General features: G+C 34.6%; 4 protein-coding genes across 5 annotated transcripts; all 4 read left to right on the top strand.

Annotated features, from left to right (window-relative positions):
• Positions 1-1,714, top strand: LOC110613012 (trihelix transcription factor ASIL1). Its single transcript, XM_021753913.2, has 2 exons — positions 1-783; positions 1,210-1,714. The coding sequence occupies exons 1-2, from the start codon at positions 178-180 to the stop codon at positions 1,600-1,602; spliced, it is 999 nt and encodes a 332-aa protein (XP_021609605.1). The 5' UTR covers positions 1-177; the 3' UTR covers positions 1,603-1,714.
• Positions 1,715-3,162: 1,448 nt separating this feature from the next.
• On the top strand, positions 3,163-6,287 carry LOC110612710 (thioredoxin-like protein CITRX, chloroplastic). Its single transcript, XM_021753482.2, has 4 exons — positions 3,163-3,499; positions 3,734-3,856; positions 5,556-5,636; positions 5,936-6,287. Exons 1-4 carry the CDS (start codon positions 3,254-3,256, stop codon positions 6,050-6,052), a joined length of 567 nt encoding a protein of 188 aa, XP_021609174.2. The 5' UTR covers positions 3,163-3,253; the 3' UTR covers positions 6,053-6,287.
• A 683-nt stretch (positions 6,288-6,970) lies between these two features.
• LOC110613180 (glutamate receptor 2.8) lies at positions 6,971-10,741 on the top strand. The gene is made up of 5 exons (XM_021754187.2): positions 6,971-7,302; positions 7,622-8,976; positions 9,094-9,409; positions 9,499-9,953; positions 10,037-10,741. The coding sequence occupies exons 1-5, from the start codon at positions 7,041-7,043 to the stop codon at positions 10,604-10,606; spliced, it is 2,958 nt and encodes a 985-aa protein (XP_021609879.1). The 5' UTR covers positions 6,971-7,040; the 3' UTR covers positions 10,607-10,741.
• Positions 10,742-18,656: 7,915 nt separating this feature from the next.
• Positions 18,657-21,265, top strand: LOC110613478 (nudix hydrolase 16, mitochondrial). 2 transcript variants are annotated; one of them, XM_021754634.2, is made up of 4 exons: positions 18,657-19,036; positions 20,097-20,211; positions 20,450-20,533; positions 20,839-21,265. In XM_021754634.2, exons 1-4 carry the CDS (start codon positions 18,966-18,968, stop codon positions 21,076-21,078), a joined length of 510 nt encoding a protein of 169 aa, XP_021610326.1. In that variant the 5' UTR covers positions 18,657-18,965; the 3' UTR covers positions 21,079-21,265. The 2 variants fall into 2 exon arrangements, with proteins under 2 accessions (XP_021610326.1, XP_043812145.1); XM_043956210.1 differs by having other exon boundaries at positions 19,255-20,211.
• The last annotated feature ends 96 nt before the right edge of the window (positions 21,266-21,361 follow it).

Raw genomic sequence — 21,361 nt, 5'->3', positions numbered from 1 at the left:
TTTTTTCTTGAACGGTTGGCCACTTACCCTTTCTCTCTTTCTAATGCTAGTGGTTCTCTCTCTAGCCTCCTCCCCCACTCCTTTCCCTCTCTCTATAATGCTAGTGGTTTCTCTCTTTCCTTGTGCTTAAACATAGTTTTTTCTGTTTTTTGGTTTGGGTTTTTAGCATGGAAGGAGATGGATAAAGAAACAAACCAAGAAAGCCCATCTCTTCCCTCTAACAATAACTCCATCAAAGAAGATCCTTCAAGAAAGCGACTTTCTGCTACTGGTGCTGGTGGTGGCGGTGGTGGAGATAGACTCAAACGAGATGAATGGAGCGAGGGAGCTGTTTCTTGCTTGCTTGAGGCTTATGAAAGTAAGTGGATTCTTAGAAACCGAGCTAAGCTTAAAGGCCATGACTGGGAAGATGTTGCTCGTTATGTTTCATCTCGTGCAAATTGTACCAAGTCACCCAAGACTCAAACGCAATGTAAGAATAAGATTGAATCCATGAAGAAGAGATACAGATCAGAGTCCGCCACCGCTGATGCTTCTTCTTGGCATTTATACCCCCGTCTTGATCTTTTGTTACGTGGAAGTTCAGCGGCAGCAGCAGTAGCACCACCACCACCGCAACAACAACCACCACCTTCTCTTCAAGCATCCAACCATCCCCCTCCTTTGATATTGTTGGAGACATCCCATTTGTTGCCACAGCTACCTCCGCAGCCTCCGCTTCCTCCGGCTATTGTGACTGCACAAAACTCACATGGGTCTAATGGTGTTGATAGGGGGGCCAAGGTCAGTGAAAAAATACCTTTTCCTGTGATTCATTTTCTATCAAATTCTTTATTAGGACAGAAAACTTGTTGAACCAAATAATTCTTTATACCCTTATAGATTGTAGTCCATGTTGTTTGGTGGTTTCTCTTTTGTTTGCAAGTTTAAACAGCTTCTGCAAGTTTGTTTGACACATACAATGTTCTTAATTGTAATCCAAATTCTAATTAGTAATTAACTTTAAACTACTCCCTAGCTTCTTTCGGAGGAGTTAGGATTAAACTTAAAAAATTTTTAAGAGAGGATTAATCCTCCTGAAGGATCCTTTTTTTTACTACTTTGCTGTTAAAGTTAATTCAATATTGATTGTTATTGGTTAAATAGGCAAAACCCAGAAGAGAATTATGAAAAATATTAGACTTACATATGCTGCTTGATCTTTATTAGGAAGATGGTGATGGTACAAAATTATCAGACCATGTCTCAGATAAAAATGTCATGGACACAGATAGTAGCACTCCAGCTTTGTACAGCGACAAGGAGAAACTAAGGTCCAAAAAACTCAAGATGAGAGTGGAACAAAAGAAGAGAAGAAGAAGAGAAGAGTGGGAGATAGCAGATAGCATCAGGTGGCTAGCAGAAGTAGTGGTAAGATCAGAAAAAGCAAGAATGGATGCAATGAGAGAAATAGAAAAAATGAGAATAGAAGCTGAGGCCAAGAGAGGTGAAATGGACCTAAAAATAACTGAGATCATAGCCAATACTCAATTGGAGATTGCCAAGCTCTTTGCAAGAGTTGGTAAAGGAGTTGATTCCTCCTTAAGAATTGGAAGAAGCTGACCAGGATTGATCCATTATTATATAACTGTAATAATTGAGCCAATTAATTATGATATTATTAAAATAAAAGCTCCTGCAAAAGAGAACTGCTTTCTCTTTTATTGAAGAAAAATGCATGCAGCAGTGTTTTTAAGCTGATACTGTTAGATGATTAATACAATTACTTTAACTCGTGAAATCATTGAAAACGATAGGCTTCTTATGATACAAAGCAAGCACTAGATAGTTGGCCAATGGTAGATGTCTAATACAATGAGTTGTATTGCATTATCTCATTCAATTTCTGAAGGGACTGGTGGGTCTTAGAGTTGACAAAGTTTCATATAGTTATGTATGTGGCCTGGTCTTCCAATCATCAACAGGAACAATGGCTGTGGTGGTGGAATCCCATTGGAGCTCTTTTTCCTGATAGTCCTCACCTGCCATGTTGCTCAGATTATAGTAAAATGGCAGTAGTCAAGAAGAAAAATGGGCCATTCATTCATTGAGGTAGAGATTGTGCTTTCATTTCTAGCATTCATAGATGGATTCCAGCTGGATTGATTAGCTACTGTGGTTTCAAGCAGTAATTAGCCTTGCAAAAGACATTTGTCTTTAAATTAACATGCCTGTGAAAGGACCATTAATGGAAGAGCCATCATCCAAGGAGGATATTTCCAGAGACCTCCGAGCCCGACCAATCCCAAATCTGCCGATTCTAACTCACTCGCCATTTATTCTCGAAACTTGGTTGGACACCTTCTTCTCTGAACACCCATATCTCTCTGCTCTCTCCTAACATCTTACCAGTCGGACACCATCCGGAGGCCACAACTATGGGATTTTTTTTTTTTAATATTAATTTTATTTGAACAAGAATATCTAGAGATATTTGAAAGATAACTGGATAATGTTTATGGAGGAAGGTTAGTTTTTTAATAAAAATTATTTTCCTCATTTAATTTTATTGACTAACAGAGATTTTTAATTTAGATTTTTTTTTCTAAGAGGCTCAAGAACTGCTTCCTCATCCAAAACAAAACTAGCTAAACATTACAAGCCCCAAGGATCCAGACCAAGCCAATGGATAAGGAAAACTAAATTGATTTCTTTAATAGAATTTAAAATGAGATATTAATTAATTGAGTTTTAAGAACAGAGTAATCAATTAATTAGATTACGTTTATTAATTGAATTTTTTTCAAATATTTAGATCATTCAAAAAAATTAGTTGATAAAATATATTTATTTAATTAAAATAAAAAATTAATTTATTTTTTTATAATTTTTAAAATTTTATTAATATTTTTATATATAAATTTATTAATATATTTTATTTTTAAATTAAAATTAAATAATAGAAAATATTTTTTAAAAAATATTTTCTAAACATAATTTTGTCGTAAAGCTTATTATTAACAAATTAGGGACTAAATAACTATTTATCCAATTTTTTTACAAAAGGAGCGTTACCCTGCATCCAAGGAAATCCTAGTTCCCGGAGTAATGCATTTATTCTCAGTCATCCAAACACCCCCAATTCTCAGTTCATATCTCCAAAAACTCTGCTAAACCCCCCACCCCCCCCCCCCCCCCCTTTCCCCCCCACACCTTACACTCTCAGTGCTCTCTCTCCCTCTCTCTCTCTCTCTCTCTCTGTGTGTGTGCGCGAATGGCTGCTCTTCAAGCTCACGCTCTTTCGCACAAGATGACAACTTTCACGTCCATCTTTGCATCACAAGCTTCCGCATCATCTAGCTTTTCTTTTCCTTTCTCTTCCTTGAAAACCCATCAAGAGAATTCTCTCTTATCTGCTACCAACATCACCCAGAACAGGCCCTTTTCTCTCTCCACTCATCCAAGAAGACTGCTTTGCAGACCCCCTCAAGGGAAGTATGTTAGAGAAGACTATCTTGTGGTATGCTCTCCAAAATTCGCCTAGATTTGGCTTTGGCTTAATTTTTCTTTTTAATTGTAAATTTTGCTCATCTACATGTTTTAACTGGTTTCTCGGAAAATGTGGGAAAAGAAAAGAAAGTTAATTTAAGGCTTTGAGAGTTTCGTAGGGAATTGGGAGATAATCTCTTTAGCACTTTTACCGTGCATTGCGTTTTTTGAATTTTATAATTCTAATTCACCCATCGCTGGGCAGAAAAAGAAGTCTGCAGAGGAGATACAGGAATTGGTGAGGGGAGAAAGGAACGTCCCCCTCATCATTGATTTTTATGCAACGTGGTGTGGACCTTGTATTTTGATGGCCCAAGAACTTGAGATGGTATGCTCCAATTCTTATTTCGAACAAGTTAATAACCTTTTTCTTTGCAATTTCCTGCATCAACTTGCTTGACTTTTAAACATGGAATATTTTGTGTAATGTGATTTTTAATCAGTAGTATAATTAATTGTTTTTAGCATAAACATCATGGTGAAGATTAATCCACTTGTACAAAACAAAAAGAAACTGTGCATGCTCTTGAGCCTTAACTCCATTTGTATTGGTAGTAGAGTTAGATAGGGAAGGTGTTGTTTTTTCTTATATAGCATAAGGGAATGAAAATAGCCTTTTCCAACCCTAAGCAGCCTGGAGCATAATTAGTTAATAATTGCTCCTTGTCATTTCTTGTGCACAGGAGCTAATGTGCTGCTTCAAGTTAAAAAGACAGTCTTCAAGTTTTTGGAATCACATGGTTATGGAAACTATTGACCATCCATTTGAAGGTTATCCTTTGTTATACAAATAGGTGGATTTTGTTGGTCTACTTTGTTTGAGTGGAAGAATTTGGTCTTTTGAGTGCAAATCATTGTTCATAATAGGATAATCAAATATTAGTCTTAGTAATTGTGTTATTTGTATTCTTTACAATGAATTGCATCATATGAGATCAACGAGGTGCAGGATGCAATGTAATTTCCCAATAAGTACTGTCTCAAGTCTTCATAAAAGGGAAAATTTTGGCGTATAGGGGTGGTTCGTGAGTATCAAAGTTAATTTGCGCTGTACATTTTGTTAGTATAACTTTTATTGGTATCATTTCGAGAATCTAATTTCAAAAGACATTGAAAAACTTTATCATAGTTATGAATATGGTAAAAAATTTCTCAATGTCTTGTGAAATCTGTGACAACTTCGTAATGAAGGAAAACAACTTATTCCCCTTTTTCTCCCCTCCCCGTTTCTGTTCTTTTTTTTTTATTTTTTCCATACCTTAGGAGTTCTCTTGTGAAAGATGGAACATTCTGCATTCTTTTCCCTTGATACGCTCTGTGGCCCAGTGTGGCAAGTGAAATTCTGACACTTAATAGCATCTTTGGATAAAATAATAACTGGTGTTGTGTAATAAGGTTGGAAAGTTTATAATATGAGATCCTGAAGTTCACACGAAATTTTTGTTCCTAACTTGTGTTTTTTGGGTCGCAGAACCATTCCTAGAAAGACTTTAGTGATAATTGCATATAAAATTATTCCACCATAAAAATGTCCAGACATCATTAGGATTTTAGCAATGACTAAATATTTATTGTGTGCGTTGACTTTAATTTACTTAGAGTAACAAAACTGAAACATATCTTCTGGACATTCTGCACAGCTGCTCTAGCAATTCAATACAAAATAGATCTTGTTCTTGTTCAAATGAGAGAATTTGAGCTTGTGTGACCACCATTTATTCTGTACAGCAACAGCAACCCGTAAATTTTGTAGGGCTGTTAATTTGTTCTGTAGCCTTTTCTTTATTCCTAAGAACTGATGTGTTATCATTGATGTCCTAGTTGTTGCCCTTCTAAGTTAAAAACAAGTAAATTTGAACCACACATAACCCCAGCTGTCTTCGCTTGGTAAACACTTTGATTGCTATGTAGAATGTACTTTAAGATGCCATAATCTGTATTTTGAATTTTTTATTATCCTCTGAAATATGATGTAGGCTTAACTTAATTTTTATGTACTTCTCATAACTCAGAGTTAACTTCTACAGCTAGCTGTGGAATATGAGAACAATGCAATGATAGTTAAGGTTGACACTGATGAGGAGTATGAATTTGCACGCGACATGCAGGTAATCCAAATATTAATTTTCTTCACTACCCAGATCAATTTTTATTGCATCTCTATTTTGTTCATAAGACATGTTAAATTCAGTCTCAAATTTTATGGTTTTCACCTGCACGGTAAGATAAACAACAAACAAAGTTTTATCAATCAGAGTTATTGAAGTTACCAGAGGATACTATCTTGATTATACATCTCTTTTACAGTAAAGTTTGTGTTGCAACATGTGATGCCATAGGAGTAGTCAAGAAGCTTAATTTTCATGAAAGTCAAATTTTGATACATAGAACTTTACACGTGCATCAGGTTCGAGGTTTGCCAACACTGTTTTTCATCAGTCCGGATCCAAAAAAAGATGCGATCCGGGCTGAAGGGCTCATCCCAATACAGATGATGCGTGATATCATTGATAAGGAGATGTGAAGGAGCAATTGGTCTGTGATGAAGCATTCTGATAGGTGAGCTGTTGCAGGACAAATTTAGGGCTTCTTGCGAAATGATTCATGTATTATGGGGCTACCAACATTCTCTTTAAAGATTTAGATTTTTTTTTTTTTTTTCAAAGTATTAGAAGAGAAATCAATCTCATTGAATTTTGAATATTGATTGTAGTAATGTAGTGACAATGATCGCTTTCAATTAACTAACTTTACATACAGTCTTGGTAGGTATAGCATTCATTCTTTATAATTAATTTGCATATGCAATTTACTCTTGTTTATTTACTAATACTAATATATTTTCAAACCTTAGACTTGTGGAAAATTAATTCCATGACTTACTCTATTTTTCCCCAGTCTACTCGTTAAATTAAATTACAGAGTAAATGAGCATGACCATGACACGTTTGAATTCAAGTTGTTCAGACCCCAATCCCCACTTTCTTGCTCATCTTTGATCTTCCAGTATTTTTGCTCTTTTTTAATTTTTAAAATAAACCCAAAAGTATGAAACTGAAAAATAATAATTAAAATCGTTTCCATGACTATAACATAAATTTTACTATTAAAAGTAGAAGTTCCACGAAACTAATCGTTTGAGTCGTTAATGGTAAAAAGACAAATTAAGAAATACAAATATGAGTTGTTGATGTGCCATCTCAACAGCTTTCATGGAACTAACACGGCCATTGAAATTACTTTCATCTTTCCCCTTTTCTTTATTTAAAATGAAATAAAAACTAAGTCTAATTTGACTAATTACTAGACGGATATCAAACGAAATCATTATTCTCAGAAACAAAAATCCTTAAATATAATATTATAAAATTTTTATTCAACCTGTCCTTTTCCTCTAACATATCTTTATTTAGATCCTACAGGATCTTCAGTATAAAAATAAATACAGCAGTGTCTTTGCTCCTGCGCTCAAAAATCTTAATTACCTATAACTGAAAGGAATCAGTTCAAAGATGAGGGACAAAAGTTACCCTTCCAAGCTATTTTTCTTTTGTATTTTGTTCATACAAATAGTGATGCCAAATAATAGTAAAGTGCCAGCGGACGTGGACGTGGGTGTGGTTCTTGACATTGATGATACCATTGGGAAGATTGGGCTCAGCTGCATCAACATCTCCCTCTCTCATTTTTATGCAAAACATTCTCACTACAAAACCAGGCTGCTCCTCCATGCCAGGGACTCCAACAGAGATGTCGTCGCCGCAGCTGCAGCAGGTTACTATTCTTTTATTTCTTTTGTTTTTTTTTTAAATATATATATATTGGTAAGGAGGATCAACATGCTGATAGAATAATACTTTATACAATTTCTAAGCAAGTTTTAAAGACTAGGTCATGTCTTGGAAATTCTTCTCAAAGCTCGTCTAGAAAATGGTCTCAATTGATATGGGCTACATAAGGACAAAAACAGGGTAGATGCACCTTCTGATAAATTAATGGAATTTTTCTTCCATTAAACTCGTTGATTTAAAAAAAAAAAAAAAAATACACGTTGAATTTTTTACATCCTTAATTATCTCTTTTGTAAATGCAGCTTTGGACTTGATAAAAAACGTTCAAGTAGAAGCAATCATAGGGCCAGCAACTTCTATGCAAGCCAATTTTGTAATCAAACTTGGAGAGAAAGCTCAGGTGCCTATTATCTCATTTTCTGCATCAAGTCCTTCACTTTCTTCCATTCACAGTCCATACTTCTTTCGAGCAACGCGAAGTGATTCTGCTCAAGTGAATGCCATAAGTGCAATAGTTCAAGCTTTTGGATGGAGAAAAGCTGTGCCCATCTATATTGACAACGAATATGGACTGGGAATCATACCTTATTTAACCGACTCTTTGCAAGCAGTTGATACCCAAGTCCCCTACCGGAGTGCCATTGCTCCGTTCGCCACCGATGATCAAATTCTTGAAGAGCTTCTCAAGTTGAAGGCAATGCAAACTAGAGTTTTCATTGTGCATGTGTCACCCTCTCTTGGCTCGAAGCTTTTTACCAAAGCAAAAGAGGTGGGAATGATGGGTGAAGGCTATGTTTGGATCATAACAGATGGGATGGCCGATTTCTTGAATTCCTTAGATTATTTTGTTATTGAATCAATGCAAGGAGTATTGGGAGTTAAACCTTATGTTCCAAGATCAAAAAGAGTTGAGAATTTTAGGGTTCAGTGGAAAAGGAAATTCCAACATGAGAATCCTGACTTGGTTGATGCTGACTTGAACATTTATGGACTTTGGGCTTATGATGCTGCAGTTGCATTAGCCATGGCAATTGAGAGAGTAGCTACAAATATTAACTTCGGCTTCGGAAAGGGAAATATTTCTGGCAACTCAACAGATCTTGAAACTCTCGGCGTCTCTCAGATTGGTCCAAGCCTTCGTCAAGCATTATCAAACACCAAGTTCAGAGGTCTTACAGGAGACTTTCTCTTCATCAATGGGCAGTTAAAGTCATCAGCTTTCCAGATAATTAACGTGGATGGTGACGGCGTAAGAAGGGTGGGATTTTGGGTACCTGGAATAGGACTCGTCAGAAGATTGAAGACATCAGGAGCAAATGCAAGTAAGAATTCTTCTGCTGACAACAATAGTTCAACTCTTGCAACTATTATATGGCCAGGAGATACAGCTTCAATTCCCAGGGGCTGGGAGATTCCAGCAGATGGTAAGAAATTGAGAATTGGAGTACCAGTGAAGGAAGGCTTCACACGGTTTGTGAATGTGACGCGATACCCTGGAACAAACAAATTAAAAGTTGAAGGATACTGCATAGATCTTTTTGATGCTGTGGTTGCAGAATTACCATATGCTATGAATTATGAGTACATCCCCTTCGTCAATTCAGACGACAAAAGTGCTGGAACTTACAACGATCTGATCTATCAAGTCTTTCTGGGGGTAAATCGTTTTTTCCTTAAATTCCTGTTCATTTCTTTAGTTACTGTTCTTAATATATGAGATCGATGTGGAAGAGCTGGCCAGTGAACATAAATTGATCATAGTTGTTGTCTGCAGGAGTTTGATGCTGCAGTCGGAGATATATCAATTGTGGCCAATAGGTCCTTGTATGTGGACTTTACTCTGCCTTATATGGAATCTGGCCGTGTATCAATGATAGTACCAATTACAGATGTTGAGAGCAAGAAAGCTTGGGTTTTCTTGAAGCCTTTGACATGGGATCTCTGGGTGACAAGCTTGGTTTTCTTTGTTTTCATTGGATTTGTAGTTTGGGTTCTCGAACACAGAATAAATCAAGATTTTCGAGGATCTCCTTCGCACCAAATTAGCACTAGCTTCTGGTTTTCCTTCTCGACCATGGTTTTTGCTCAAAGTAATCTCCTTTCACTTCTGAATTGCTCTATATCCTCTGCGTATCTGTATGTCTAAATTAGATCTAATCTGTGGAATCTGCATTTGCAGGCGAAAAGGTGGTGAGCAACTTAGCTAGAATAGTTGTGATCATTTGTTGCTTTGTTGGACTCATTCTTACTCAAAGCTACACTGCTAGTTTATCAAGCTTTTTAACCGTTCAGCAATTCCAGCCCACGGTTACCACCATAGATGAGCTCATTAAAAAGGGGGATTTTGTGGGCTACCAGAAGGGGTCTTTTGTTAAAGAAACCTTGAAAAGCTTGGGTTTTGATGAATCCAAGCTCGTGCCTTATATATCTGCTGAAGATTGTGATCAACTCCTTTCTAAAGGTAGTAAAAATGGAGGTGTTGCTGCTGCTTTTGAAGGACCAACTTCTATGCAGCTCATACTTGCAGAGAATTGCTCCAAGTACTCCATTGTTGAACCTGTATCAATGTTGGAAGCTTCCCGTCGGAAAAACATTTCAAATATTGAGGAATTTAGCACTGATGGTCTTGGCTTTGTGGGTTCCTTACTCTTTCCTCTCTCTCTTAATTCTTATTGAATACTTTCTCATATGGGTTTCTTTTGTTGTGTTGATTTCAGGCCTTCCCCAAAGGATCTCCTCTGGCACCTGATGTTTCTAGGGCAATCTTGAAGGTAACAGAGGGAGACAAAATCGAGAAAATATGGGGGAAATGGTTTGGTGATCTGGGAATCTGTCCAGATCGTAGCAACTCAGTTCCTTCAAATAGGCTTGGTCTCAATAGCTTCTGGGGCCTATTCTTGATTGCTGGGATAACTTCATTATTGGCTCTAATAACATACATAGGGATGTTTATATACCAAAACAGGAGAGTTTTGATGAACTCTGATTCCAGAGTTTCAATGTGGAATAAAATTGTTGATTTGCTCAAAATCTTCAACCAGAAGGACTTCAAATCCCACACTTTCAAGAGAAGCATAGTAGATAATGGAAATGGTGAACCAAGCCCGTCTACCTATTCAATAAACGAAGACTTCCATGAAGAACAAGATACACCTTCTGCAGAAGATGTTTATCAGAATCAAAATGAGCTAAGATTTTGTCGAGAGGAAGCTCTATTCATTGAGCTGATGAGTGAACCAACTAAAGAAACATCTGCCGTAATTGAACTAGCACGCGAAAATTGTTAGTGGGTAAGACAATGGAGAGTTTAAGCTAAGAGAATGAGCTTCACAATCATTATATTCAATTTTTGCACGCTTGTTTGTACGTTTATTATATAAGCTTTTATTAATTATATACAAATTTCGATAAGTATTTAATGCAATCATATAATATAACAACTTCCAGCATCCATCTGATCAAAGCTTAACCCTTAAAAAATGAAGAGAAGCCCTTTCTCAGCCTGTTTTCTCTTTCATTTTTGTGCTTTCTGTAAGAATTTTGTTCGTGGAAAAGGTTATATGCCAAAACACCCCAATATTTGAGTATGAAGATAGGGTTGGGAAGATGTGGTTGAGCTGCGTCTCCCTCTTAAGACTTTCTACTCTACAAATTCTCACTACAAAAACCAGGCTCCAACTCCACCCCAGGGATCCCAAGGGAGATGTTCTTGGTGCAGCTGCTGAAGGTTCTCTCTCGCCTTATCTTTCCGTCATTAGCATTTTTGTTTTCAATTCTCTGGTGAATTCCTTTTTCTGGGATGTATAAAAGGAAAAGAAAAATGAATCTCAAAGATAGATTTTGCTTTTCAAATAATGGGAAAAATATAAAAAAGTATTCAATGGAAAAGAAGTTTCTATTGCGATAAACAATTTGGCTAGGACAGTGGTACTTACACAGTGTTATGTTGGCCTCGTCCTCACCCAAAGTTATTGTTGGTTACTTAGATATTTTGCTATAATAAATTTGTTTTGATGAATTTTTTTATCGAGTGAAATTTAAAAAAAAATATATATTTTATGTATAAGATAAATAATATATTTAGTTTTAGGTATGAACATGTGTTAAATTTAAAAGTGTATTTCACCTGGAAATTAAGATCGATAGAAAGAAAGAGTTTTATATTTCTCAATTTTTATTTTCAAATGAAGGTTGAAATTTATTCTTCTCTCCATTTTTTCTCTGTTTTGTCAAGATAATTTTATATTTTAAGATATGTTTTTTAAGTTTAAGTTTCGGTTGTTCTCATTTTTGCTTTATTGCTGCATATTTTACAAAAATTTTAGTTTTTGATTTGTATTCGTGATATTCTACTTTATGAGTTATTTTTGTCTAATTTTATATATCTATTTTTTATTTTTGGATATTTAATTTCAATTTTAAACATCTATTTTGTGATTTAAATCGAACCTGTTATTAAAATTTCTAAATTTTTTGTTTTTATTTCAATAATGGTATCAAAGCACCTTTTGTTTTTTCAACATAATATCATAGCCTCCTTTTGATTTTTCAATATGATATCAAAGTCCAAATGATCTTTGAGAAGGCTTATTTTAACGTTTTTATAGTTGCTTTTTAAGTTTCTTATTTTTCTCCATTTTTATTTACTATCTACTTTCAAAATTCAAGAACTTTTAAAGGTATGATATTTATCTACTTTCAAAGTTTCAAAATTTTGAAAGGTTGGTTTCTTTTATCTTTTTGTTTAGGAGAATCTAAAATTTGTGAGAATAAATACATGTTTACAAACTGATCTAAGACCTTATGTTTTTAAATTGATATTTTATACCATTATATTTTTAAATTAATATTTCAGACCAGTATATCTCTAAACTATTGAAAAAAAAAATCTTATTTGAAGAGACATACACGTCTATAAACTAATGTTTAAGTCCTTATGTATTTAAATTGATATTTTAGACCATCGTATCTTTAAACCAATGTTTTAGACCTGCATATCTCTAAACTACTAAAATAAATCTTATTTAAAGGGACTGGTATGTCTATAAAAAGTTACAAATTTCTTGAAGGAACTAGCAAGTTCATAAAAGATTAAAAGTTATTTGAAGAGACCAACGTGTCCATAAAATGTTAAAAATTTCTTAAAGGTACCAGCAAGTTTATAAAAGGCTGAAAATTATTTGAAAGGACCAGCATGTCCATAAAATGTTGAAAATTGCTTGAATGAGCCAGCAAATCCATAAAAGGTTGAAAGTTATTTGAAGGGACCAGTATGTCCATAAAAAGGTAAAAAAATTTTGAAAGGACCGGCATGTCTATGAACTGCAAAAATTTTTAAAAAAAAATTATTAAAGGGACCAATGCATGTCCATAAACTGCAAAAAAAATTATTAAAGAGATTCTATGCACGTCCATAAACTACTGAAATTTATAAGTTTATTGTCAAAAGGCTCTTAGCCATTTCTTTTTATGATTTGTTGTTTGAGAAGTAGTAGCTAAAATCTGCTGAGATTGTTTTGTTTTTTCTCGTTTCTGTCACTAATTTTAAATATTTAGTTTCAATTCTAAATATCTAATTTCAATATTCAAATATTACTCTCTTTTCTATTTTTTTAACTGCAATTAAGAAAGAGATCCAGAATTGACAGCAAAATTCTCAATGAATAGTGTTGGCAACTGAGATATTTTGCTATAATAAGTTTGCTCTGAAGAGCTTTTTTATTGCGTGAAGTTAAAAAAATTTATGCCTAAAATAAATAATCTACTCATTTTTAGGTATGAGCGTGTTAACTTTGTAAGACTTACCTTTACCTAGTGCATTACAGCCGAAAATCAAGGGAGAAAGAAAGAGTTTTTTGTAAATAATTATTAGAAATGAGAAAGAAAAAAAAAAGAAATTTGCATTTCTCAATTTCTATTTTTAACAAAGTTTGATATTTGTTTTTCCCTTCGTATTCCCTCTTTTGTCAATATAATTTCATATTTTAATATATGTTTGCTAAGTTTACATTCTAGATGTTCTCATCATTATTTTGATATTGCATATTTTATAAAAATCTTAATTTCTAGTTTGTATTTCTGATGCTCTATTTTATGAGCTATTTCTATCTAACTCTAAATATTTATTTTTTTTATATTTAATTTCAGTTTTAAATATCTATTTTCTATTTTAAATTCAAACAGTTATTATAACTTTTAAGCTTTTTATTTTATTTTATGAATGGTATTTCTTTTTATTTTTTCAACATGATACCAGATTCTCCTTTTGATTTTTCAACATTATATCAGAGCTCATTTTTGCTTGTTCAACGTGGTATCTTACCATAACCTCCTTTTGATTTTTCAACGGTTATGCCGCTGCCTTATCTAGCTTCCTTACAGTTCAGCAGCTGAAGTCTACTGATTATGATACAAATGAGCTCATCCAAAAGAGGCAGAATGTGGGCTACCGGATTCATGAATTTCTGAAAACCTTGGGCTTTGATGAATCTCATCTCTTGCTATATTCCTCAGCCGAAGAATGCGACCAACTTCTTTCAAAAGGAAATGAAAATGGTGGTACTAGAGCTGCTATTGACGAAGCACCATATATGAATATTGTTATAGCAAAATATTGTCCCAAATGCACCAAAGTTGCATCTCCGTATCTTCGAAAAATGGATATTACTTTGCTATCTCTAAGGTTACTGCACCAAACGAATAAATGACTGGTACTTGGCGATCATTAGTGGAAATTCTTGCAGTGTATGTGAAATTACCAATTGCATTTGCTGATACGGGAGGTTTCTCATTTTTATGTTTGTGTTTTTTTTTTTTTATGACTTTCAGGTCTTCCCACGAGGTTCTTCTTTGACATGTGATGTATCAAGAGCAATGGTAACACTGAAAGATAACGGTGAAATGAAGAAGATGGAAGATGAATGGTTTGGCAGGCAACGCAGCCAGTTAGTAGTGACCCAGTCTCTAATAGACTTGACCTTGATAGTTTCAAAGGCCTGTTCTTGATTGCTGGAATGACTTCAGTAGCAGCTCTTCTAATATACATGGCCATGATTGTTTACGAAAACAGACAAGTTCTGATCAATGTTGAGTAGAGATCTTGATTTGTTAACAATTTTTCAGAAGCACTTCTCACATGCGTCAACGAAAAGAGGCTTTAAAAGTCCTCCACCCACCGGGGCATTTGCAAGAACAAAGCCGGGGAGAACATTATTTAAGTATTTTTAACAAATTATATGAGATGAACTTTATATTTATACAAGTGAAGGAGCATTATTTGGCCGATGATAAACAAGTTTTGTTCATTAGTTTATTATGCTTTCAAATGTGTAACAGGGGAACAGACAGTACTTCATTAGCTCTAACGTGTAACAGGGAAACTTAACCCTTTAAGGAAAAAAAATGATTTCCCCTTCTCTTCTTGCTTTTAAGGCTGATTTATAGATGGGAAAGAGAAAATCCCTTACCCAATATTTTCTGCCAAGCAAGGAAACATGAAAACACTAGCCATGAAAGTAAATTAAGAGCAGGGAAAAATATTACAGAAAATGTACCATTTATTACATGCATTTTTAGCAACCAGAACACAACCAAAACCCAAAATCTTATACACTAAGAGCAACGACATTCCCATCAGCCTCAGCTGGTGAGAAAGCTAAGAACATAAGAGCAGCCATAATCCCTACAGGAAAGAACATAAGCAGCAGAGGAGGAGGAGGCAACGGAGGCAAAAGCAAGGGCAACACCACCATTGAAGCCGCAAGAACCGCCAGCACTAAAACACTCACCAACCCAAAACACCGCACCATAGTCTTGTTGCTCCTTTTCGTGATGATCTTGTGGGTGCTCTGACCATTTCTTGGAAAGAAACAGCGCAAAAATTCAGTCCAGTAAACCAATGAAATCGTCAGTCATGGCTCTAACCTGTCAATGCAGCCCAAGAATACAAGTTTCTTTCAAGCATATGTTTGGTTTCTTGGAATTTAAAATGGTCAAGAATGAAGAAAAAGAAATGAGGAGAAATCACAGATGCGCATTTTGGAAATGAAACCGCATTTATAGAGGCACGACCAACGATTGGGAATTAAGGGCCGTTGATTAACCGGATATGGAATCAAAACAGTTAATTGCATGTTCACATAATTTTTATCGATTTTTTTGGAAATTTTAAAATTATTTTTCGTATTTACACATATTAATTTTTAAATAATTTAATATTAATATGTAAATTTTTTAAAAAAAAATTAATGCCATTGATTTGGAAGTGTAAATATTAAAAAACAGTTATTTGTGAAACGGAAACGTAATTTCTTGAGAGATTGTTTTCAGGTTTTGAGGCGCTGGTCCGAATCAGACACAGAATCAAAGAGCAGATCCCAACATATATTCAAGCTGATACGTGTAGTTTAAGATAATTTAGATGTGGTTTAAGAAGAGAATTAAATAATTAATTTAAGTGAAGTGTTTTTGTGTGTTGGGATCTGTTGTTTTGCCTAGTTTGGATGTATGCTTTTTGTGTGCATCTTTTTTATCTTCTGAAACAATGTGCTGGAATGGAATGACAAAAGAACATCTCACCCTCTGTTTACAGCATAAATTAATTAATTAAATCTTCAAATTGGACTCTGTTCGAGACAGCTGCCATGCCTATAATTTATTTAACTAATTGCACACAAAAAAATTAACTTTTTTATTTTTTTAATTTAAATATTTATATTTTAAAAACTGTCTTTACAATTTGAATGTAAAAATTCATACTCTCAAACGTTTTGATACATAAAATCTTTTCTTTTTTTGTTTTTCTGAAATTCTGTTTTTAACTAAACAAGTTGAAGCTCACAGGGTCCGAGTACAATGCATGGATATGAAAGCTTCGTAAAACTGGAGCGTGTCTGACACACCTGCATAAGAAAAACAGATATGATTCACATGGGGATACAGAAAACAGGTTGATTTTCTTCTTCATCACAAGGAATACGTCCAAGTTGGTATCTTTTTTCCTTTTACATTTATTGATGTGCAATGTATCTGCTCTCGTCTCATCTATTCCAAAAAAAATAAAAAATAAAAAATAAAAAAAAGAACAACAAAAAGGAAACAGTTATAAAGTCACAGTACAGTACAGTTCACCTCGTCCTGCACTCTTTGCCAGAGGTTTTGCTTTCAATGTATGTATATACATAGGAAGTTTCTTCTACGTGCCATTTGGTTTCAGATTCACAGTGCTGACTAGAAAATGCCGGTTTTCATACTTTGCATATTTTTTAAGATTTTAGTTATTCTAGTATAGTATGAATAATTGCAATTTTAAAATAAATAAATAAATAATTTTGAACAAAACAAGCTCAAGAATTATCACATTTCAGGGCCAACTTTCAGGTTGGGGGTTATACAATCCAATAATCCCTCTGAATTTTAATTAGGCCCAGCCCACCAAAGATAACAGTTTTTTTTTTTCTTTTTTTCTTTTTGGGATAAAGATTAATTGATTTAAAATAATTAATAATTTGTTTTAATTTACATAAAAATTAAAGTAACTTAACTGCCCTTAGAACACTTAAAAGATCGATAAAATGACACGTTGATCAACACAAAAATTAAAAGAAGAAAATTAAAATTTATTCCTAAAAAAATAAATTTTCTAGTCAAAATATGCGCAGTTAAAATGGTATAATCACGAATTCATCTAATAGAAATATTAATTTTAAAATTTAATAAAAATTTATAATTATTCATGATAAATATTTTCCTCTTCCTGGTCCATGATAGATCTGGTTTTCTTCTGGATCCTTTCTTGTTGGGCTCCCTGATGGATCTCTCCATGTTCTACCTGGTGAAAGGATCTGTAAAATAAGAAAGAATGGTCAGGGGTCTACCAGGGGTGCCCCGGCAGAGGCCCTCCGACGCTCAAGTCAGATTTTATGGCTCAGAGTAGTATATTTAGGCAAAGGTTACAGAAAGAATAAAAATGATGTCCAGGAAGGAGAAAGAAGAAGAAGAGAGCCCCCTTTGCGTGGCCTCTACCGTGATATATATATCTGTCTCTCTGCCACAATGCTAGCTGTCTTCTGTCGCTTAGCTCCGTATGTACGGATGTGTCAGGCGCCTGCTCCATGCGTAACGGCCATTAATTCTCCTCTGATACGTATGATTCTCCTCTGATACGCATGCGGAAGGACCTACCAGCGGGGCATCTTGGTCATTTTCCCCTTTCCGGGCTGGGTTGAATGGTAGGGCTGAAATTGAGCCTGGTGAGGGCCTGATTACTGGGCCGAGAGGTTTGGGCCGGTTTGATTGAGGAGTCTAGGCGGAGTCCGGCCCTGTGACTGAGCGGGCTGGACCTGGCTCTCGAGGGGAATATTGAACCATTCGGATCATGGACTGTTTTCATGGGTCTGGCCTTTATACCGGATCAATTCAAATCAAATTGAGAAATTAAATTCAATTTATAAATATTTAATTATGTGGATGGAAGAGATTTAACTATTTCGTTAAATAATAGTTTAAAAATAAAAATAACAAAAAGGAAAGCACAAAATGAATGGTCTTCAATTTGACCATCATAATCTGGACGTTTTAGATTTTGATTTATCATTTGCTTCTTAATTTACTTTCCTTTTTTTTTTTTTTTTATTCAATAGCATATATTAATCAAACCTCTAAATCATGTGTTAGAAAAGTCAATTGCTTACCTCATATGATGCTATGAAATAGAGTTACGTTTCACCCTAACTAGCTACTCATTCTTACAGTTTTACATGCCAGATGTACATTTTTATCTAAACTTCAAACTATGTATTTGTTCCTTTTTTTAAATATTTTTTACTAATAATTATAATAACAACCACAAATAAAAAAAATATTTTATATCGCACCCTCATTTTATTGAACATGGACCTGGGTTTAAAGACCAACTTATTTTATATGTTACTTTCGTATTTTCATCTAAATTTTAAATTATTTATGTAACATTCTTTTTTTTCTTTATTATTTTTTACTCATAATTTAAATAATAACAACAAATAGAAAATATATTTAAAAATAAATATTTTAATTTTATATAAATCTAAGTTGTATATAAAATTATTCCTAAGGATATATAATGATTATAAACTTAATTTTATATAAGAATAAAATTGTTTAATTAATTATAATATAATTATTGATAAAGGAAATAGTAGTTATATGACCATACGTGGACCCCGCACCTCACGAGATCTTCAACACCCTACCGTTCGATCGTATCGCATCCGTTTGAGGCGCTTCACTTTTTAAGGCCTTTTCTCTCTCTCTCTCTAAAGTTTTCAACTTTCTCACAAAGGTAAAGAGGGGAAAAAATAAAATAAAATCAAATCTCTCCTTTTATTTATTTATTTTATCATTTATTTATTTTTTCCATTTTCAAACATAAAATCGAAATCACCAAAAACAGAGAAAAATTTGCAGCCATTAGATCATGTCTCATTGCGTTAATCTCCGCCATCGACGCCGAGACCACCATAGCCGGAGATTTTATCCAGTGCATGCATAGGCATTTTGTCAGATTTGCAGTAGAGGCACAGCCAAACCGATGGGCCGCTCGATGATCAATTTTGTTGATGGTAAAGAAACTGGGTTTTGACAGGGAAAAAAGATCCATTTCTTAGTATGTCTGAATTGGTGGCCCGCACAGGTCGACATCAGCAGCGGTACGATGACGGTTGTCGCCTTGTCGCCGGGTATTCCGTTGTTTTCCTCAACAATATTATGTGTGTGTGTGTGTATATATATATAAGGGCGTTTGGATATGATGATTTATACGATTGTCAAATGGTTGATAATGACATTATCAGTTAATGGGCTGTCCTTTAGCTTTTCTTAATAGAAGGTTGCAAGTTTGATTGGTTTAATGTTCTCTACACTCCGTTGTTCCACTAATACTCCTTTGTTTTTCTAGGCTTTATTGGGAGTAATGGATTCTCTTTTCTCCTACTGTAACTGGCCAATTTTGATTATATTTTCTTCTCATGGGTATTTGGTGGGACCTCTCTCTCTCTCTGTCTCTCTTGGGAGTATTCAATTTGAAAGAGAATAGTTGGTGAGGTGATCCATTAAATGGTTGTAGGATGGAGTCTATTGGAGGGAATTTACAAATGTTGGTCGTCAAAGGAGCTGTTGAGCATATTCTTCTAGAAAGGATTTGATATTGACAGTGTGTAGAGTGTACAAATTTCTGTATACATGAATTACAAGGAAACAATATGTCATCTTTTTTATTTTAAAATTATTGAACCTAGAGATGCTAATTTTTTAGTCTCCCCCCACTTCTCTCTTATTTGATTCTCTTCTATTTTCTATTGACTTTTAACTGCCCAATACAATACACATATTGGTTGTTTATTTCTTAATGGTAAGAGATCTGCATGTTGAGGATTCCTTTTCTTTTGTATGGCTTTTTTTTAAATGGTTATATACAGCGGATGGCCCTCTCTTCGTGGCATGGACATGAGGATGGGATATTTTACTTTCGCTGTGCCAATTTCTTTGTGCATTCTCCAGAAATTTTAACGTGTTTAAGTTTTTGTTGCCTTCCTATTGGACTTCCTTTGTGTGCCTTTTGGATAGTAATATCTTTTGTCTTTCTGTGAATTCATATTGTGTTAGCTGAATGGGTGGCAGTTAGGATTGTTTATGCCAAAACATTTTGTATCATCTATGAGAATGTCACTGATGGATTTTGCAAAAACATACAATTTTTTTTTTGTCTCTAATCACTAACTCTGCAGTTTATATGGACAGGTGTATTCCTTTTAGGTATAGAAATTACAATGAAAATGATGATACTGTTGCTGAGAAGATAGTTGAGGTTCTTATGATCAACTCAACTAGTGGACCAGGTCTCTTGTTTCCGAAGGTATAAAGTTGTAAGTTCTGTTTTCAGTTATTTATGCTAGCTTTTTGCTTCTGCATTTCATGTAGTAAAGAGTTTTCGAAGTTGTAAGTTGTGAGTTCTGTTTTCAGGTGGTTAAATCCGGTTTCTTGAAAGTTTCTGTTTGTGCGTATGAATAAGTTTCTAGGAGAGTCCTTTACTTAGGAAGATATAAAATGTTGCATTTCGTAATGTAAATTCTCTTTTTTAAATTTACTTGTAGGGAGGGTGGGAGAATGATGAAACTGTTGAGGAGGCTGCAGCGAGGGAAGCCATTGAAGAAGCTGGAGTTCGAGGTGACCTAATGGTGATTATCAGAATCTGATAAAATTTCTCCATTTAAGTTGCTGTTTCATTGTCTTGTCATCCACTGACTGCATGTGAATGAACCTTTATTACTTACGTAGCCCTTCTATTTATCTTAATTGCATTGGTGATTGAAATAATCCTGTAAAAGAGGCAACTTTGTAAATACTGATCATAGCTCTATTGAAGTACTCTCCACAAGCTTTCAAGTAGCTTGTTGATTTGATGTTATAATGATTCCAAAGACTTGTTGGCTTAGCAAGCTTGATATCGAGTCTTACTTGTATTTCTGGCTCTGAGTTTCAGGATTTCATAGGCAATTATCACTTCAAGAGTAAGACTCTGCAAGATGAATGTTGCCCAGAAGGTTTATGTAAAGCTTCGATGTTTGCTTTGTTTGTGAAGGAGGAGCTTCAATCATGGCCTGAACAGAGCACCAGAACAAGAAGTTGGTTGACTATATCCCAAGCGGTTGAGAATTGCCGACATAAATGGATGGAAGAGGCTCTTAAGCAATTCTCTATCTGGCTCGAAGATCAGATGTAATCAAGATCGACTTTTTGTGTGCATAAAGAGAAACTTCACGCTCACAGATTCTTGATAGATGCTACTGCATTTTTCATCATCTCTTGAGAGTGTCAGAATTGTACCAAAATCTTAGACTGCCAAGCTCTTTTTTTAAAAAAAAGAAAAAAGAAAAGAAAAATTATATGTTTCAGCCAATTTCATATTCTCACCTCGTTCATTCTAATCCTTCGTCATTTTGTTCCTGTAGTTAAGATGTCCATTGGTGTATCATTTTATTTAGAAGTTAGGCCATTGAAGGCCT

Source organism: Manihot esculenta, chromosome 4, assembly GCF_001659605.2.
Source record: "Manihot esculenta cultivar AM560-2 chromosome 4, M.esculenta_v8, whole genome shotgun sequence".
Lineage (NCBI taxonomy): Eukaryota > Viridiplantae > Streptophyta > Magnoliopsida > Malpighiales > Euphorbiaceae > Manihot > Manihot esculenta.
This window is presented reverse-complemented; position numbering and strand designations above follow the sequence as displayed.